General features: G+C 41.3%; 1 protein-coding gene across 1 annotated transcript; it reads left to right on the top strand.

Annotated features, from left to right (window-relative positions):
* The first annotated feature begins 626 nt into the window (after positions 1-626).
* Positions 627-18441, top strand: slc6a20 (solute carrier family 6 member 20). The gene is made up of 11 exons (XM_085366094.1): positions 627-842; positions 2224-2364; positions 2787-2878; positions 2991-3218; positions 4680-4790; positions 4891-5132; positions 7767-7935; positions 11374-11575; positions 13702-13861; positions 14001-14166; positions 16972-18441. Exons 1-11 carry the CDS (start codon positions 719-721, stop codon positions 17140-17142), a joined length of 1806 nt encoding a protein of 601 aa, XP_085222220.1. The 5' UTR covers positions 627-718; the 3' UTR covers positions 17143-18441.
* Positions 18442-19433: the final 992 nt, after the last annotated feature.

Here is a 19433-nt window from a genome sequence, read left to right on the forward strand (position 1 = left end):
CGCCTTCCTACCTGGCATCGCTGTCATTCTTTGTTCACTCCATCCACTCTGCCTTCTCTGCACATGTCCGAACCATTTCAACCATAACTCTCTAATATTGCCTCCAAATCACTCAACCTGAGCTAATGTTCTCATTTGTAGCCCACTCTGGTCACTCCGAGTGAAAATCTTCCAATCCACCACTTCCAGCTCTGCCTCCTACTTTTTTGTTGGTTAGTTGGTTGGTTGTTAGCGCCACCATCTACAATCCAGCATCTTGTAGACCTGCTAACCAGTCATAAATCACCCCTGACACTCAGTTCCACTCTGCCTGCACTCTCTTCTTCACCTCTCTTGGCCTCTGTCAGTTGTTTTGAATGGTTGACCCCAGGTCTGGTTTCACTAGCTGTACTTGCAGCTTTGCTGTTGCACCTCTCTCCCTCTCATTCACACACATTTATTCAGTCTTGTGCTTCTTAAGGACTTTTTCTTTGCCCCTGTCTCTGTGTGTCGCCCTCTTTCTGCGGTATGTATGTATCAAATAAAAGAAACATCCACCTGGGTTATTTTCCATGCCTCACCCCCTTTACTAACACTTTGAATAACAGAAGCTTTTGGCTCCGCCTTCGCTACAGTCGCAGAGGGCTTATAAACCAGGCTCAGGCTGAGCACAGCTTCACCCACGCAGCGGACACTAATTCTTTTGCGGGCTCACTGAGGCTACACACAGGACCGAGTCATGGAAAAAGATGGAAGACCCAACTGGGACAGCCCCATGCAATTTGTGCTGGCCTGTGTATCATATGCAGTCGGACTGGGAAACGTGTGGCGGTTTCCATACCTCTGTCAATTACACGGCGGAGGTAAGTCCGTGTGACCCTCTTTCACTAAATCATGAGCAGCACTTTCTTGTGCCTTTAAGTAGAGGGAGGTTACCAGGTTTATGATCATGTTTGATGAGCACAGAGTGTATTTGATTTGAAATGACAAATCTCAATACACTCTCTCTGTCTTCAAAGATTCAGTGGAAAGCAGTGATGTTGTACATAACGGATTTTACTCACCTCAGCTGGTAAACGAGTTACTACAGCCATGTGTCATGTAAACGTCCCTTTATAATTTCTCAATACCATTGATTGAATTGTAAGTAAGTAACTTAATATTCTTTAATTGGTGTGAAGAGTTGTTGATTAAGATTTTATCAAAGGGGGCGGGGCGTTCCGTGGTAAATTTCCTATGGAATCCTTACCTGACTATTGTCAGCTGTCTCGCTGCTGAAAACAATAATAAAAGTAGATGACGGTCATTAAGCGTTCGGAGCGAAAAGCAAATAATAATAATCAGAAGCGGTTTCGAAGTAGGCTTGTTTAAACAGACTCCGTTTAAGTGTGAGAGTGCGCAATTTAAAGACGAACTAAAATAAACGCAGCGCAAGCATTCAGACATTTAAAGAAGAAAAAATGTTTTCGGCTCTTCCCTGGAAATGTTTCCAACATATGGCACTTTGTGCCGGGGTGTTTGTCCCGATGTTTCTCTCTGACTGCCAGAATCTGACTCTGTGCGTCACCCTTCATTTACTGTGTGGATGTGGAATTTTTCAGCGTCCTACTACGTACGACAGTACTGTGCTAGTGACCGACACAATAACACTTTTTGTCTTGACAACAAATCACCTTTGTGAGTGTAATTAGAAACTCAGCACACTGTGCGTTGCAGAAGGAACAACGTGAAAAGATGTTTCACACATACAAGGTTGACCATAGCCAAGCACAGATAGATGGTCTTCTGCCAAGTAGGGAGACTGGTGCCAGTTGGGTCAGGGGTTTGTTGGCACACTGTAATTCTCCAGACTGCTCAGAAGGGTACCACCATAAAAATGTTAGTTAGAAATGCTTGTCCTCAGCCACTTACGCAAAACACCTGAAGGTCACAAGAGTATCAGGTGAGGACACAGACAGGGGAAAAGAGTGGAAACCAAGTTTATAGCAAAATGCATTGATTTTATTTGGGGTCATTTTTGACCCCACCTGTGGAAGAGTGTAGGTAGGTATTGGTAGATTGTGCATCCAAGGGTTAATATGGCTCCTATCAGCTTAGAAAGTGTGCTTCTGGTTTACACTCATGGGATTCTTAAAATGCTATGGTTGCATATTTTTTATAATTATTTATAATTGTGGTGATGTTTATATAGCAAATTTGTCCACTGTATAACATTTGTACTGTATTCACCCTTCATGCCTTCAGGGGGGTTCTTAATCCCGTATCTCATCATGTTGCTTTTGGAGGGGTTGCCCTTATTCTACATGGAGCTCGCCATTGGTCAGAAGATGCGTTTAGGTAGCATCGGGGCATGGACTTCGATAAGCCCGTATTTGGGAGGATTGGGTAAGTGCTTGATTAAAATGAAGTCACAATGCATTTACCGCACACTTTTAGCTACACTTTTGGAAAACTAGAGGTGTTATAAAGGAGTACCAAGGAGAGCCTTTCTGGTGACAAAACAGTAAGCAGTTTGAATGTTGCATTAGAAGAAGCTAAAAAGGAGTCTGTGCAAAGGAGCTACAGACAGAACTTTGTAGAGTGCTGTGAATGAAAAACACCTGGGCTTTGTTTAAGTTTTAATCTTTCAAATGAACAGTTTAATTTTATGTAGACAATTTGATTTCATTTTATTTATATAGCGCCAAATTACAATAACAGTTGCCTCGAGGCGCTTTATATGCAGGTACCCTACAATAGTACAGCAGGTATAAGTAACAAGTGTCAATGTGAGATTGGTGATTTTATTTGCTGTTCTTCTGTTTTAGGGCTTGCTAGCGTTGTGACATCCGTGTATCTCTGTCTCTATTACAACGTCATCAATGCATGGAGTTTCTGGTACCTCTTTCATTCATTTCAAGTGAGCTGCTAATTTTCAAACTACTGCAGTTTTTTCAAACACATGCTACGTTGTTGTAGCTCATTTGGATGTAACACATCTCTGCTGCTCTTCATGTTTATGTCAATTGCAGTCAGTCCTGCCCTGGGCAGTATGCCCCATAAATTCAAACCGAACGGGACCTACAGAGGAGTGTGAGGTGGCTACACCCACCCAATATTTCTTCTACAGGGAAACACTGAACATCTCTTCTTCTATTGAAGAGAATGGAGGCATTCATACAGGACAGGCACTGTGTCTCGTGCTTGCCTGGGCAATAACCTACCTGTTCATTGTGCGAGGAGTAAAGTCAACAGGAAAGGTAAGGAGACTCACGAGTTTCTGTGATACATATCAGAAGTGGATATGAGCACAACAATCGCCATCATGAAAATGCCACTTCATAAATTTTGATGCCAAGTAACATAAATGCATTGTCACATAATTAAATGGTAAACACACCAGTTCTTATATACCGCTTTTCAACTCTGCCTGAGCACTCACAGTGCTTTATACAGTATAACAAGTTAACAGTATAAATCTTAGGCTGCAGACCCACAGAATGACAGAATTCCCAATCCTAATGAGGACATATATCTTTTTTTTAAAAGTCATATCAACACAAAAACAAGGAGCACAAAGCTGAAAACCACTCAAGGCAGTCTTACATATTTGTTTAATATGTGCATTGAAGGACATGTCCTGGTCCAAAATGACTCCAAGGTTCCTCACAGTGTTACTGGAGGCCAAGGTAATGCCATCCAGAGGAAGAATCTGCTTAGATACCATATTTCTAAGCTTTTCAGGGCCGAGTACAATAACCTCAGTTTGATCTGAATTAAGAAGCAGAAAGTTAGCGGCCATCCAGGTCTTTATGTCTTTAAGACATTCCTGCAGTTTAACTCATTGGTGTGTGTTATCTGGCTTCATGGACAGATAGAGCTGGGTGTCATCAGCATAGCAGTGTAAATGTATGCTATGTCTTCTAATGATGCTGCCTAAGGGAAGCATGTATAATGTAAACAGAATTGGTCCTAGCACCGAACCCTGTGGAACTCCATAATTAACCTCAGTGTGTGAAGAGGACTCTCCATTTACAGTAACATTAGATGAGTCCACTGTCAGAGGCCATAAGAAGATCATTTGTAACCTTCACTAAAGCTGTTTCTGTGCTGTGATGAGCTCTGAAACCTGACTGAAACTCTTCAAATAAACCATTTGTCTTTTAAAATCACTCTTTCAAGATTTTTTTGAGATAAAAGGAAGGTTGGAGATTGGCCTATAATTGGCTAAGACTGATGGGTCAATGATGGATTTTTAAGTAACCGTAACAGTTAACTGTTTTAAGTTAGTATAAAAAGTGGCTGTACAGAATGTTCCATCTGTGAGATGGTTATGAGTAATTAGTTCTCTCAGTTCACTGTACTTAATATGAATCTAGCACAGTTCTTTGCGGTGTGGTGGAAGTGGAGATGTTCCTAGATATGGACCAACAGCAGCAACTGTGTGATGTTATGTCAATATCCCCCAAAATCTCTGAGCAATATTAACAAGCCTTCTATACCACACAGCATATGGGCTATACCCCATTAGTAGCAATGTGTACCTAATGGAGGATTTGGTGAATGTAATTTACAAATATTTTCTAAACCAGCAGACCCTAGTGCCTAACTAAAACATACTGTAACACAAAGTTACCAAGTTATGATAAAATTCATAAACATTCCATCATCACACTTACACATTTGAACTTTTCTATGATTGTGCTGGTTGGCTTCTACAGGTGGTGTACTTCACAGCTACATTTCCTTATCTGGTCCTGTTTATCTACTTGATTCGGGGTGTGACTCTTCATGGTGCCATCAATGGCCTCAAATACATGTTCACACCCAAGGTAAGAGTGTCTAGGAAATGTGCTACGCAGATAAGGCTCTTCAGGTTTCATACTTAGAGTGGTTTATCTTTTATGTGTATGTACATTTGTCTGCTTTTAGATGGCTGAACTTGCCAATCCTAGAGCGTGGATCAATGCAGCCACTCAGATCTTTTTCTCCCTCGGTTTGGGTTTTGGCTCACTAATAGCCTTTGCTAGCTACAACCAGCACAACAACAACTTTCAGAACCAGGCCATCGTTGTCTCACTTATCAACAGTGGAACCTCTATCTTTGCCAGCATCGTCACCTTTGCCATCTATGGCTTCAAGGCTACTCTCAACTACGAGAACTGCCTGGACAGGTATGTATGTTTTGTGCTAATGCAGGGTTCCCGCTACACATGCAAGCATGCCTGTAAATTTACAGGTGTGTCCCTATAGGCGTGATATATTATACGGTTCAACAAGTTATTACAAATCCAGGCATGTGTACTTCAATTTCCAAAATTCAGAATATCACACATGCTTTGTAACATGCTGTTATACTAGCTCATTTTTAAAGAGGCTCTTTGTGGCCTCAAATCCAACTGAGTAACATAAAAAATACCACAAACTTTATCTTTGAACCAGTATTTTATATGTCAAAACAGCCAAATTTGCATGTTATGATATGATGTTACAATTATAAGATCAGGATTGTAACAGTGTAAAACACTGGCATGGAAAATGACTTGTAAATGACTTCTGGTTAAGAATACAAGCTGCAAACGACAATATTTAAGGCAGAGTGAGTAAACTATTGGCCTTAATTGGCATCAAAATATCTTGAATAAATCTTTTTTCTCAACATAGAGAAAATAAGACATGGGGATTTTTTTCTGTTATGATATTTGTGAAAATAACGTGTGTCAGCTATTATTTTTAAACCATTCACCAAGCTAATCCCATATCAATACTATCCACATCAGCACAGTAGGGTCAGCAACATTTATGTCTTGTGCAGGAAAAGTTTTAAATTCAGCATAATTCAGCATTCCCGGACCATGAAACTGCAAACGCATTTGTATGGAGGTCAAACAAGGCAGTCTACATCAGCTTTTTGGACTAGCCGTGCACATTACATTAGCTTGTTGGAGATAATACCAAGGACGAGTTTGTTTTAAGGTTAAAAAAAAAAAAAAATCAAAACAGCTGGTGCCCCAAACCCAGAAGCATTTGAGGTTTTAGTTTTGTTTTTCTTGGGTTTTCTTTTCATTCAGAGTGGTTTTAAATGCGTCATAGAAGTCTTAAATCTGACTGACTTTGATGAAAGAAATGAAATAAACCAAAACAAAACTAACAGTATAAGTGAGCGTAGAGACATATAAATCTGTTTGGTTTGTTTTTTCACTTGGACCCTAGACTACAATTTAAACATAGCTCTGGCCTGAGGGCATAAAATCAAAGCTAACAGTAACATTAGCCACATTAGCCATTAGCCAAACACAATGGATTTTCCTATTGTTGTGGGGACATTGCATCAAAATAAAAGTAATCCACTGGGTCTTCAGTTCCTCAGATGCTGGGAGTGCGTGAAGACGTCTGTGTTTGCGCTCGCAGCCAACAACTGAACATTTGGTGAGTTTTGTTTGTCGCTGAGACATTTTAGTGTTAGTTAGCTAAAGCGACTCTAGCAAGAAGTTAATAGCAGTCGGTGATGCAGGTGCTCAGGGATGGAGAGTAGGTCCTGGTTGGCCATGCTAGGGCAATGTCTGAGACCAGTGGCTGCAAAGTTGTGAGATCACAAGCTTATGGAAGTGCAACAAGGGCTCCAAATGAACAGTGTTTATTACTGTCATCTAAACATCTTCATGCAAGTGCTTCTACAATGACATGTATTAGTGCTTTTACATTGAAACCATTTTTAAAAAGTTTTCTTTAGAATCAAGGTGAGGTGGTACAAACACATTAATCGTTCAACCAGGACGCTCGAGTAATGCCTGGACCAGTTGTTTGGGACCATTGTAAAACTGCGGTTTAGTCATTGTTTGGTTAGGTTGATGAACCGAAACTACTTGGTTATGTTTAGATTTAGAGGTTAGCATAAGGCTTGGAGAACAAAAACTACCCGGTGAGGATGAGGAAAGAGTATGGTTTTGATTCTGTTACATTATTAACAAAGTTACAGACAAGCTCAACAAAACTTATCTGAAAATGACGACACCAGTGTACATTTTGCACTTCTCCAATAAAGATTACATTGAAATGAAGCTGTATGTTGTGATAACAGCTGACACCATGTTCATCGAGAGAATAGTCTGTCACTGTATTCTGAAAACAGGCTGTGTGCATTTCTCTGTCAGTTGAGTAATTTGGTACTTTAACAACACAGCGTGTTGCTTTGCTTTATCATTGAAAAGAAAAACCCAGAAATGTTCTTTCTTTTGCACAATAGGACTTTGGACCTAGAATCTGGTATACAGAACATGTGTCCAGTGTTAGATCACTTAATAACAAGACATAACAACTCTGAACAAATATCTGTGGTGTGGTGGAGGGTTGGGTGGATGGGGGGGATTGGAGTTGATAGTAGTTGGTGGTTAGTGGTGGGGGGCTGGTATGTGGTAGGGGTCAAAGTACCATCCACATGAATGCCAAAACCCAACAGAACATTGTTTTTCATTAACATAAGTGTCATTCATTACACCTGCCAGTGGTTGGCAGCAAAACATGAAGTGAATAAATGCAATGATTTTACAAAAGTAATACAAAAAAGTAAGAACGAAATGGTTGGTTTTTGCAGTTGAAACAACTAAGAACAAAAACAGTTAAAACTGTCTCTCATCTGCCGCAAAAACATAAGTGGACTGTAAACTTAGTTCAGTATCACATCAGTTCCCAGTCTAATAAAGGAAACACTTTGTGAAATACGTCTAAGTTCAACAGGTTGCAAAATGGCCTGTGCAATCATTGTTGAAGGTCAGGGTTAATTTGTGCTCCTTTTTCTTTGTTTTCAGAATGCGCCTTCTGCTGCTAAATACCTTTGATCTAGCAGAAGACGCCATCAGCATGGACAGCGTTCTCGAGTGGACTGAGAAGCTGAACACAACATATCCAGAGCAGTTTGCCCAAATTGCCGACAAAGTAAGAGAGGGAGAGTGCAACCTGGAAAAGGAACTAGACACAGTGAGTTACACTCATCTACATACAGTAACCACACAGGAAACACTATTCAGTTATAAAATAATGGAAAGTTGGAAGTTACTTAAATCGGGAAGAAAAAGAGAAACGATAAATGATCAACGTTTGTCACCCAGAGTCTGATCGTACAGTCAGGTCCATACGTTTCTGGACCATGACACAATTTCTGTCATTTGGCCTCTGTACACTACCCCAGTATATTTTAAATAAAACAGTGACAATGTGATTGACATGCACATACCACTGCAATTTTAAAAAGCTTAAGATCATGAGCTGTTCCTTTTGTCTGTCCAAGAACAGTGCATGCTATTTAGATGTTTTCTGACAATCTAATCTGCCCTTTCTGTTTTGAGGGTAACCACTACCGTATTTTCCGCACTATAAGGTGCACGTAAAATCCTTTAATCTTCTCAAAAATCGACAGTTCGCCTTATGTATGAATTCTGGTTGTGCTTACTGACCTCGAACCGATTTTATGTGGTACATGGCGCTCAGAAATCTGTCAAAAATGTTTTGGTACGACTTTGGTAAACTATGAAGCCGCAGCGCTTGATGGATTGTTGGAGCATTACAGCTGCCGTAGTCAGGAGCCTCGCGGAGTAATCTGGATCCTAAACTCCGTCTCTTCAGGTCCCCAAGTCAAACAAACACTGCAGCATCACTGAGAGTTAAAAACTGTCTAAATTCTTTCATCTTTAATAAAATGATCAGTGTTGCTGCTTTACCAGGTGTAACAATTAAGTTTAACATCCAGGCATCCATGAAAACAGGATTTATTAAAAGGATGAACACTAAATTTTTCCACTCGATAGAAGTTAACGTGAGGATTCCTGGTGGTTAGAGACAAATGCAATCGCATGGAGGATGCTGTAAACAGACCAAACTTCAGTCAGGAGAACAACTGAGATAATCCATCCTCAACACGAGGTTAGTCATTAATATACTGCAACAACATGGGAATAGAGCAGCTGGAGAGAATTCAGCATTAATGAATCAATGGTAGGGAAGAGGAGGAAGCAAGAAGAATGAGTTGAGTAAAGTTTGACTTATCTGACTGTTTTGTTTACCTCAATGCACTTTATAATCCGGTGCACCTTATGGTTGAAAAATACGGTAGTTTGCACTTTCCTATAAAGCCTCTGTACATGCATTGATAAAGGTAACCAGGTGTACCAAACTGCTGATTTGACCACTCCTAAGTTTTTGCCGTCTCTCTTACAGTTTTATTTTAGTTCTTCATCTTAATGATCTCCTCCTTCACTTTGGAGTTCAATTTAAATCAAATACAATTTGTTGTTGCGAGGTACTAACTGAACTACAAAAACACTATGCACCCTCTAGTGTCCAGATGTGGAATAGCATTTTAATACCTGAAACTGCCACAGTCCACCAAGAACGTTTAAATGACAGGTTAACAAATACAAACATAAACAAACAAACGAAAAACTTTAAGTTTGGCAGTTTTCTCTGTTTGTTTTCAATGCCATGTTTTAACAGATAGCTATTTTCAGCTCTTTACATGGACACTAGGGAGAAATGCAAAAATAGAGCACACAGCATGAGGGGATGTATGACAGCGATGTGACACTGGAGACTTAAAGACACGACATAATTAGGGAGATGGAACACACCAGGGAACACAGAGGAAGTAAAACTGAACAAAGAGACAGGCATAAGTACAAATAAGGACATAGGGACAAATAAGATGGGAAGTAACACACACTGAGACCCAGACTAAGACGTGATAGACACTGGGACTAGGGATAAACAGATACATGACAGACTGGAGAGACAAAGGATGAAACAAGACAAGAGAGGAAACATAGACAGGTAGACAGAACGCAGACCAGACAGAGACATGACTGAGCTGAGGGACAGACACAGAGACATGAAATAGATGGGTAAATAAACACAGAGACGAGACTGACTTTCACAGGAGAGGCTGAGAAGAGAAAAACAGAGGCGAGACAAAGACACAGAAGGAACCTAATAATATCAAACAAGAGACCATGAAAGACCGATAAACCCAGAGACACTAAAATAACTCAACTCAAGACTAAACCATACGAAGTTTGAACTTCAATCATCTTCTGAATGTAAAGGAAAGAATCATGAATCCAAAATAAAACTCTAAACACTGTGTCAAAGAGCCAGGACAGAAGCTGCCTGCAGGGCTGAACACGTGTGGGGTTAGTTTGAGTCTGCTGTTCATGCCAGTGGCACGACCACACTGACAGATCCTGGTTGGAAGTTTGAATGCCATCCAGCAGCAGTGTTTGACCAAGCTGATCAAAAGAATAATCACTTATAATAATAATAATAAAATAATAACATGCTCCTCAGGCCCCTGTTTGTTAACTGTCAGTATGTGTTGTTTCTTTAATCATCCATCCATCCAACCAACAACACCAAACAACTCAATTTGACTGCTTAAACCACAAATGTGTTATTGTAGACTTGGTCTCTCTGTGGTATTATATCACTTCCTGTTCCTGTTACAACACACAGTGGTTTTTTGTGTATTTTTCTGTGTAGCCCGTTTAATTAAAAAGCTGTAGCTAATGACTAAAACATACCACTGCTGCTGCCTGTCTGTACAACCCGATATCAAACACCCCGATCCACAGTGCCCATTTCACGCTTTGCCTCCAAAACGTAAAATCTACACGTTGAAATAAGCTGCAGGACCAGCAGAGGGAAATATTTGATTTCAAGCCAACATGAAAATAATAACAGGAAAGCATTTAAACAGACAATATTAACACATTCGCATGTATATCCATATTAGCCGTGACGATGCTGGGAGCCTGGGATCTACTTTGTACGTTACGATTTTGTGGCTTTAAATATATTTTCTCCCCCTGCTGGTAATGCAATTTCTGCATGCAGTAATGCAACTCATGCATGTTTGTCTCTCTCACGTTTTAGAGAGGCAAAGTGTGAAGTGGGCACGGTGGGCCGGCGTGTCTATTACACATTTTGCTATGATACTGGGTTGGTACTTTGCATATTTACACTCCACCCTGGCTGAATTGTAAAATATTATTACTTATTTAGGTTAAAAATCTTTACTATATTACCAAAAATTTTAAAAGCACCTCAGTACACTGTATTTTTGGAAAACTGTGCATAATATTTCTGCAGGAAACATGTTCCCCATCAGTATGATATATGATACAGTACATCGTCTCCATGTTCACAGACATGAAGCCTCTTTACTGTAATTATAATTATTGAGATAAGGTTGTGGCATGTGCATCCACTTATAGGTATTTTATAAGAATGAATGATCTCTGTGAAGCGTGTCTGTATGAATAATACTTCATAAAGAGACATTTTGAAGTCTTTTTATTTGACATGTAAAACACTGACACTAAATTCAGTTTCTATTTCAACTATAAACTCCCGTTATTTTTGTTTCAGGCAGTAGAGGGGACAGGCCTGGCCTTCATAGTGTACAGTGAGGCCATTAAGAACATGCCTTTGCCCCAGCTGTGGTCTGTACTGTACTTCTTCATGCTCCTGCTGTTAGGAATGGGCAGCATGTTGGGAAACGTTACAGCCATCATCACCCCGTTACGTGATTTCAAGATTATGTCCCGCATGAGCAACGAGTTGTTCAGTGGTAAGATCCGTACTGATGTTGGTGGAGAAGGTCTTCGTACTTTCTGCTGCTATGTATTCTCACTGAACCGTTGCCACACTTTTCCTGTCTGTCTGGTTGGGTTACAAACACATTGACAGTGGTAAAGAGCAGCATTTATGTTTATTGCAGCTATAAAACTAGTTTTCAGCTGAGTGCACAAAGTTAAATAGAATTCAAAGTAGTAACTTGTGATGCTCCTACTTCCTACGACAGGCCGTGCAGATATTATCAAAGTGATTCTTTATGGTCCTACCATTGTGAGAAGGCAGATGTCTGGGAATGCCAGGAGCTTTACGCTGTGTGAGAATTTGGCTTTTAGAGCTTTGAGTGTTCAGAACAGAAAGGCTTTATAATACTCGGTGTGTAAAGCAGGCAGGATTGGACCCAAGCACAGACACACAGCTTCATTGCTGGGTGCCAGAAATACTAAACTAAACTGGAACACAGGGAGTAGCACACAGCTCGGAGGAAGAGGACGGTGGGAGGCGCAGACATAAATATGCACGCGAGGCAACAAACCACAGGAGGGAACACAGCTGAACATGATCTAACTAAGGAGACAGGGGTATACAGAGCATTTATGCATTTACAGCACACATTTAGCTGCAATAACCAACTCTCCCCATCGCTGCACATCCTCCCAGATGCTCGGCCAGTAGAATCAGGCCATGATTCGATTCCAGAGTTTTATCATAACCCACGGGCGACCGTGGCTCAGGGGGTTGGGAAGCGCATCAGTAACCGGAAGGTCGCCAGTTCGATCGCCGGGCTCGCTGTCCTGGTCATTGTGTCCTTGGGCAAGACACTTCACCTTACCGCCTATTAGAGATGGCCAGAGGGGCCGATGGTGCGATATGGCAGCCTCGCCTCTGTCAGTCTGCCCCAGGGCAGCTGTGGCTACAACTGTAGCTGCCTCCACCAGTGTGTGAGAGTCAATGAATGAAGCCTTGGAAAGTGCTATATACATCCAATCCATTATTATTATGTGAGCAGCCGAAATGATTTTTCGGGTGGCTCGTTACAGCCATCTATGTTTGTGTTTTTTCCGCCAGCTTTTCAACACTTGAAACTGGTTGTGTTCTTCTGGTGTCTCAGTCACTCGACACAATCTGTCTCCAATGAACACAAAGTGCGTTACTGTTACATCAGGGCACACTGTTTGACCATCAGTTTTCATGACTTGGTCAAAGGCTGAGTATAGGCTGTTATTATGACACTGCTGCGGTGGTGGAAAACCTATTGGAACCAACATGATCTCCTGTGAAGGCCCTGCTACGTCCCCCAGAATCAGTGTCCGATGGCCCCACACCATAGCTGAGTGCAGCAGAGACACCGCATGCCTCTACCAGCTGTGAATGCACCACTGCGCACTGCCCCATTAACTTACTGAACCCGGGCCAACCGTTCCATAGCAGGAGATGCTGAGACACAACAGAAGAAAACAGATTATTGGAGAAGAATGGCGGTGCTGGGACTCTTGGGGCCAAGCTCCTGCCACTGGCTAAACAGTCATGGCAACCTCAAGGCTTGCCTGCCAGTGACTGCAGACCCACTTCGTTGTTGCCAGGAGCTCCTCCACGAATCGTTCTGGGAACACCGTGTCCAGCAGCTGAGCCGCTCCTGGTACAGGGCCAGGCTGCAGCCACCTGACCAGGACATGTCCTTCAATGCACATATTAAACAAATATGTAAGACTGCGTTCTTCCATTTGTGCAACATCTCTAAAGTTAGAAATATCCTGTCTCACAGTGATGCTTAAAATTTAGATCATGCATTTATTACTTCCAGGTGGACGACTGTAATTCATTATTATCAGGAAGTCCAAAAAACTCCCTGAAAAGCCTTCAGCTGATCCAAAATGCTGCAGCAAGAGTCCTGACAGGGACTAGAAAGAGAGAGCAGATTTCTCCTGTTTTGGCTTCCTGTTAAATCCAGAATTCTGAAAAAAATAATTCTGATAAAAAAGTCAGAATTCTGACTTTTTTATCAGAATTCTTAAAAAGAAGTGAAAAAAGGACGTGTCCCCTTTTTCCCCCCAGTGGCCCTAATCCTCTTTGTGACTGGTGTTGTAATTTGGTGCACCAGTGACTGAGCTTTTCTTGCAGGTTTGGTGTGTGTGTTTTGTCTGCTGCTGGGCCTGGGCTTCACCACCACCTCAGGGAATTACTGGTTTACCATATTCAACGACTACGCAGCCACTTTCTCTTTGCTGTTCATTGTCCTCATTGAGGTCATAGCTGTTAGTTACATCTATGGAATTAAGAGGTATGTGCTGTCATTGTGATTGTTTCCACATTTGTTACTGTAGATTAAAACCTTTTTGTTCTGGCTATAAATAATGTACTACTATTCTACTGCTGTAAAATTCAATAATCGATACGAGCATGTTTTCTACTCTCTTTAGGTTTGAAAAAGACATAGAAGACATGCTTGGTCATCGTCCCAACTGGTACTGGAAAATCATGTGGGCAGTAACCAGTCCCTTGCTCCTTATTGGCCTCTTTATATTTTACATCATTAACTACATCCAAGGAGGGACACCCACTTACCAAGCATGGAATAAAGAGCTGGTGAGTTCTGCTTTCAATATTCCCGACGTGTAGACATTTTTACTTTCTCCTCAACAGACAGTATGGATTATCATTATTGAAGGTTTGGGTTAGGTCATGTTTAACAAAGTCTCCTGTGATACCGTGCACTCCAAAAAGGAAATGAGCGGAAAAGTCTGGTGGAAAATGGCAAAAAAGATGGCGTAGTGCACTATTAAATAGGATCGTTTAGATTTAAATGATGCTGTGAATCGACGACTTCCAAATAGCTCAACAAATCAAGAAGCAAAAGTAAAGGAAATGTTTTTTTCATTAGCTCATCCAGCCAAAGGACCAAAGTCCGTCTGCCATCCAACAAGAATCTGTACTCCTCCTACAGTATTGATCTGAAGTTTTAAATTGCACATAATTATCATGTAAGTTTTTTTTACCCAAACTGTGCTCAAGACCAAGATTTGTTGTTTCATGAGCAAGAATGAATCGCTTTCAGGAGCTCCATGAATTCCAGTGTGAAGTATTCCACAGTGAACTGTTTGTGCGATTATAACACAGTGGAAGCGACTGGGAATGGGAGCAGCTTCACCACCAAGTGGCCACATAAAATCACAAAGCGGATGCTGAGGTGCAAAGGCTGCCATCTTTCTGCAAAGTCAATCTCTACAGACCTCCAGATATCCCATAACCTTCAGACTAACTCAAGAACATTGCACAGAGATTAATGGAACGAGTTTCCATTTGGGCGATCGTGGCTCAAGAGTTGGGTGTTCGTCTTGTAACTGGAAGGTCGCCGGTTCGAGCCCCGGCTCGGACAGTCTCGGTCGTTGTGTCCTTGGGCAAGACACTTCACCTACTGGTGATGGCCAGAGGGGCCGATGGCGCGATATGGCAGCCTCGCTTCTGTCAGTCTGCCCCAGGGCAGCTGTGGCTACACCTGTAGCTACCTCCACCGGTGTGTGAATGCGAGAGTGAATGAATAGTGGAATTGTAAAGCGCTTTGAGTGTCTCGAAAAGCGCTATATAAATGCAATCCATTATTATTATTTCCACGGCCGAGCAGCTGCATCCAAGCGCAGTGCAAAGTGTCTGAAGCAGTGATCTCAAAGCTTGCTGAATGTCTGGCAATCCAATGGACCAGTCTGTTTTGGTGGTTGCTAGGAGAAAGGTACTGTGTAACGTTTGGGTGGGGCACTTTATGGTGTGGGGTTGTTTCCCAGGAGCTGGGCTCAGCCCCTTAGTTCCTGCAAAATTCCATTAATGCTTCAGCATACCAAGACAGTTTGGACAATTTTATGATCCCAACTTTGTGGCAACAGTTTGGGGATGTTCAATGAAGAACAAGTATCTGTCATTTCATTTATTTACTTATAAAGCACATTTAATAACAAAAAAAGAGTTGACCAAAGTGCTGTACAACGTAATAATTAAACAATAACATTAACATCATCAAACAGGTAGGAAGATTTGAATAAAAAATTGGTAACTCTCATGCAGTATAGCAGTGGTTCCCAAACTTCTTTTTGTTAGGCCGTCCTTTGTTTTTCAAGAAAATCTTCAGGCTCTAGAGGGCGTGTAAAGCTGCAAAAGGTCAGACTAATAGTTTGTTGCTTGGCCATTTAGCACTTTATAAGTCAAAAGATTTTAAAATTTAATTCTAAAACGCACCGATGAAGAGAGGCGAGCGCCGCGGTGATATGTTGTCTCCTTACACGGGTCAAGAGGCCGGCTGCAGCGTTGTGTACGAGTAGAAGCCGTGCCAGACTGGACTGACACCAGCGTATAGCTAATTAATCTGGGGCATAAAAGTTACAGCTTGGTCCAAAAATAATTACTTCAGTTTTGTCTCATTAAAGGTACAAAAATTTGAGACCATCCAGGTTTTACCTTTGTCAAGGCATTTGAATAAAGATTCCATGGGAGTGGTGTTTCTATTATCCGAAGATAAATCTGGATGTCGTAAGAGTGAAAGCAGATATTATGCTTCCTAAAAATTAGGCCTGGGGGAGCATATAGATTGAAAAGGGAATTGGGCCTAATATGGAACCCTGTGGGACACCACAAGTAAATGGAGCTGTGGAGGACGTAAAATCATCAAAGTCCTCTCGGAGAGGTAGGACCGAAACCATTCCAAAGGGATACCTTTGATATCACATTGCTCCAATCGCAAGATCAGATTACTGTGGTCAACGGTATCAAAGGCTGCAGTTAAATCTAGAAGCAGGAGCACAGCTGAGCCACCTGAGTCGGTGATTAATAAAATGTTATTAACAATAACAGACTGAAGCAAATCTATCATTCAAGAGTTTGAATTCCACCAAAATCCTAATCAACCATTCTTGGAAGCACGGGGATATTTTGATATAGGGAAGGAAGTTTGATGCCATCCATGTACACAGAGATCAAACTGAAAATTAGCAGTCAAAAAAGTATAATTAAATGAATCAGAAACAGGAAGAACACCCTTCTGACACAATGTTAGTGATGACATTGGATACTACTTTGGCAGAGTTGGCTGGAGTGTAAATGAGTAATCCAGTGTAACAGCAAATTTATTTTTAAACTGCACTGTCATGTTATCTTATTTTATTCTACAATTTTATTTATAACGTGTTGTGATTTGGATGGACACGTGATATTATTGTACAAGCAGAATCCACACTCGTCAAACTGAACATCAGTGATGACATTTTTATTCAGCCATACCTTTCACATAGTTATGAGTCCTTACCAAGATTAGGATCTGGATGTTTGCAGCTGTACCACTCTACAGACTGTAGCGTTGATAGCAAAAGTTTCTGCTAATGGTGAACTGTATGTGTGGCTTCCCAGGGTGAATCAGCAGTGATGGAGTACCCCGTCTTTGGTCAGGTCTTCATCGTGCTGCTGCTGGTGTCGTCAGTCAGCTGTGTGCCCCTCACAGCTCTGTATGCCTTCTGCAGGAAGAGGAAAGATCGAGCCTATGAAAAGCGTCCATCTGCTGTGAGCACAGTGTCAGTGTAGGGACCAAACCTGTCCTGCTTCCTGGACCTCTCCATATCTGCACTTCAGCTGAGCAGCAGGAGTACAGTATTTCCTACCTAATCCAGAGTGTGTGGTGTTTGATTTGAGTTTCACCTTAGCGACGGCCCTTTTGGACTGTTTGTCTGCAAAAACGACGTCGTTCCAGTGTTGCCGTAGTAACAGCTTAGGCGACATCAGACACAGGCCTTCTTTGTTCAGAATACGCTCCATATTTCCTTTGAATCTGTTGTATTATTTGTCTCAGTATTAAAGTCAGACGTCTGTCAGTACATTCAGAAGAATATCCTCTAAATCTCAGCTGTGGAACATTATTGCTCACAGATGTAGTTTGTCTGACTGTCAGATGTTTAAATATAGTTGTAATTTGGTCATTTGCTTGTTGTTATTTTTCTAAATAGTAGTACAGTATTATGAATGTATGTACATAAGCTACTGTGAGTTTTAAATGTATTGTTTTAATCATTTTTTCCCATCTTACACACTGTAAACATGTTTTAAAGCAGTAGTGCACAGAAGTGAGCACTAAAATATCGTAGGCATCAAAAAAGGAAGTCCTGTCCTATCACACTATAACATCGCACTATAGTGGACTTTTTAAATTATTTGGACTCGCCTGTTTCTGTCTAATAAGAATAGTGATTGGTTAAATTCTCACACACATGCTAGATTAGAGCCTGTGACAACAATCTGATTACAGAGGTCCTACTTTCTGTTTTGAAGTATCTTTGAGCAAAGTGGTGTTTTTGCATCACTACCAAAAATGACACTTGATTCAAGACTCGAGCTGGACCTGTTGGACTGCACAACAGAAAGCCGAGACGTATCAAACCACATCGGCTGATTTCCTTTCTTTCTTTCTTTAAGGTAAATATGATGGACATATCAGTCATTGGGTTTTCCTGTCGTCGAATTAGAGCTGGCACTGAATTATGTGTGTACGAATTATCTGCTTTCTACAGGATTTTTGATAACTAGTTTTTTATTCATTTTAAAAGGGCTGGCAGCTCATTGTGAACCAAAATACCTGTATGAGCCAACAGTGCTGTGCCAAAACACAATTGTAATAAAAAAAAAATTTCTTTGTACATTCCCAAATATGTCAAATGTGTATATACTGTTGGATATGTGTCATCGAATGACCGAATAATTGGACTAATCAAAAGTGTGATTTTTGCTTTTTGTGCCAGTGAGTAAATAAATGATGAACTGTTAGTTTTCTTGGACATAAAGCGTCTTGTAAGTCACTATGTTGTCTTTCAGCTTCATCTGAAATTTATTTGGGGGGTTTTGATTAAAGAAGTAAGACATTTATGTGCGTGTGTGTCTTTTAGAAGACAGACGTCTCTTTTTTCTTGATGGATTCTGTCCCAGTACATCTGTTAATACCGAGTTTGAAACTGCTTCTTATATAAAGCCAGTTGACCTTTAACCATTACAAACATCAATGGAGTGATGTTTGTAATCATTTGGACTCAGATGTTGCATACTGCCACCTGCAGGTATTCATAACTGACTGTAGGAGTCAAATGTAAACTCCACAATAAGCTCCTGACCTTACATGAAAATGTCTTGTCTGTTCCTGTGTCTTGTTTTTATGAACCTTGTTGCATCTAAATGTTCATGCATATTTCATATGAGATGATGATGAGATAGCCTTTATGTGTCAGTTGCAGGTCTTTTACCCACAACCGAGATGACAGACCTTGCCGACCGTACATACAATACACAAACATCACATTGGGGAGACAGGTCAGGCCAGGTAGCAGGAAAAAAACCCTCGAAATGTGTAACACAGAAGGATAATACAGGAATGCACAGATATCAACACACCACAGCACAATAAACACAGACAGCAACATGGGAAAGAGTTCCAGTGTGTACACCTGATCTGGGACCGCTGCAATCTTCGACTGCGCCTCCAGCTGCCCCGATGTCCACATCAGAGGGGAGGTAAGCGTTGGAGGTGGCGTTGGATCCGGGGTAGGGAGGGTGATGCGTCAGTGAGTGCTTATCAGTATCAGTATATGTCTGTGTGTGTGTGTCCATAGTTCAGCTGAGACAGTGTCCTTCGCCCTGCCAGGCTAAGTAAACAGTCTTCCAGCCAACCCAGCCAACCTTGTAGGGAATGGGAAGAACAGACTAAACACAGTCGTTATCAGGGAGTTTTTGTTCGGCTCCAGCCTTGAGCCCACAGCTGGCTCCGAAGGGGTAGCTGGATTATGATGGTGATTTTTCTTTTGCGACAACTCGTGAGAATTTCAAAGCTGTTC

Source organism: Diplotaxodon limnothrissa, linkage group LG11 (assembly GCF_057381915.1).
Source record: "Diplotaxodon limnothrissa isolate DT_005_m linkage group LG11, D_limnothrissa_male_GT1.1, whole genome shotgun sequence".
Taxonomy (NCBI): domain Eukaryota; kingdom Metazoa; phylum Chordata; class Actinopteri; order Cichliformes; family Cichlidae; genus Diplotaxodon; species Diplotaxodon limnothrissa.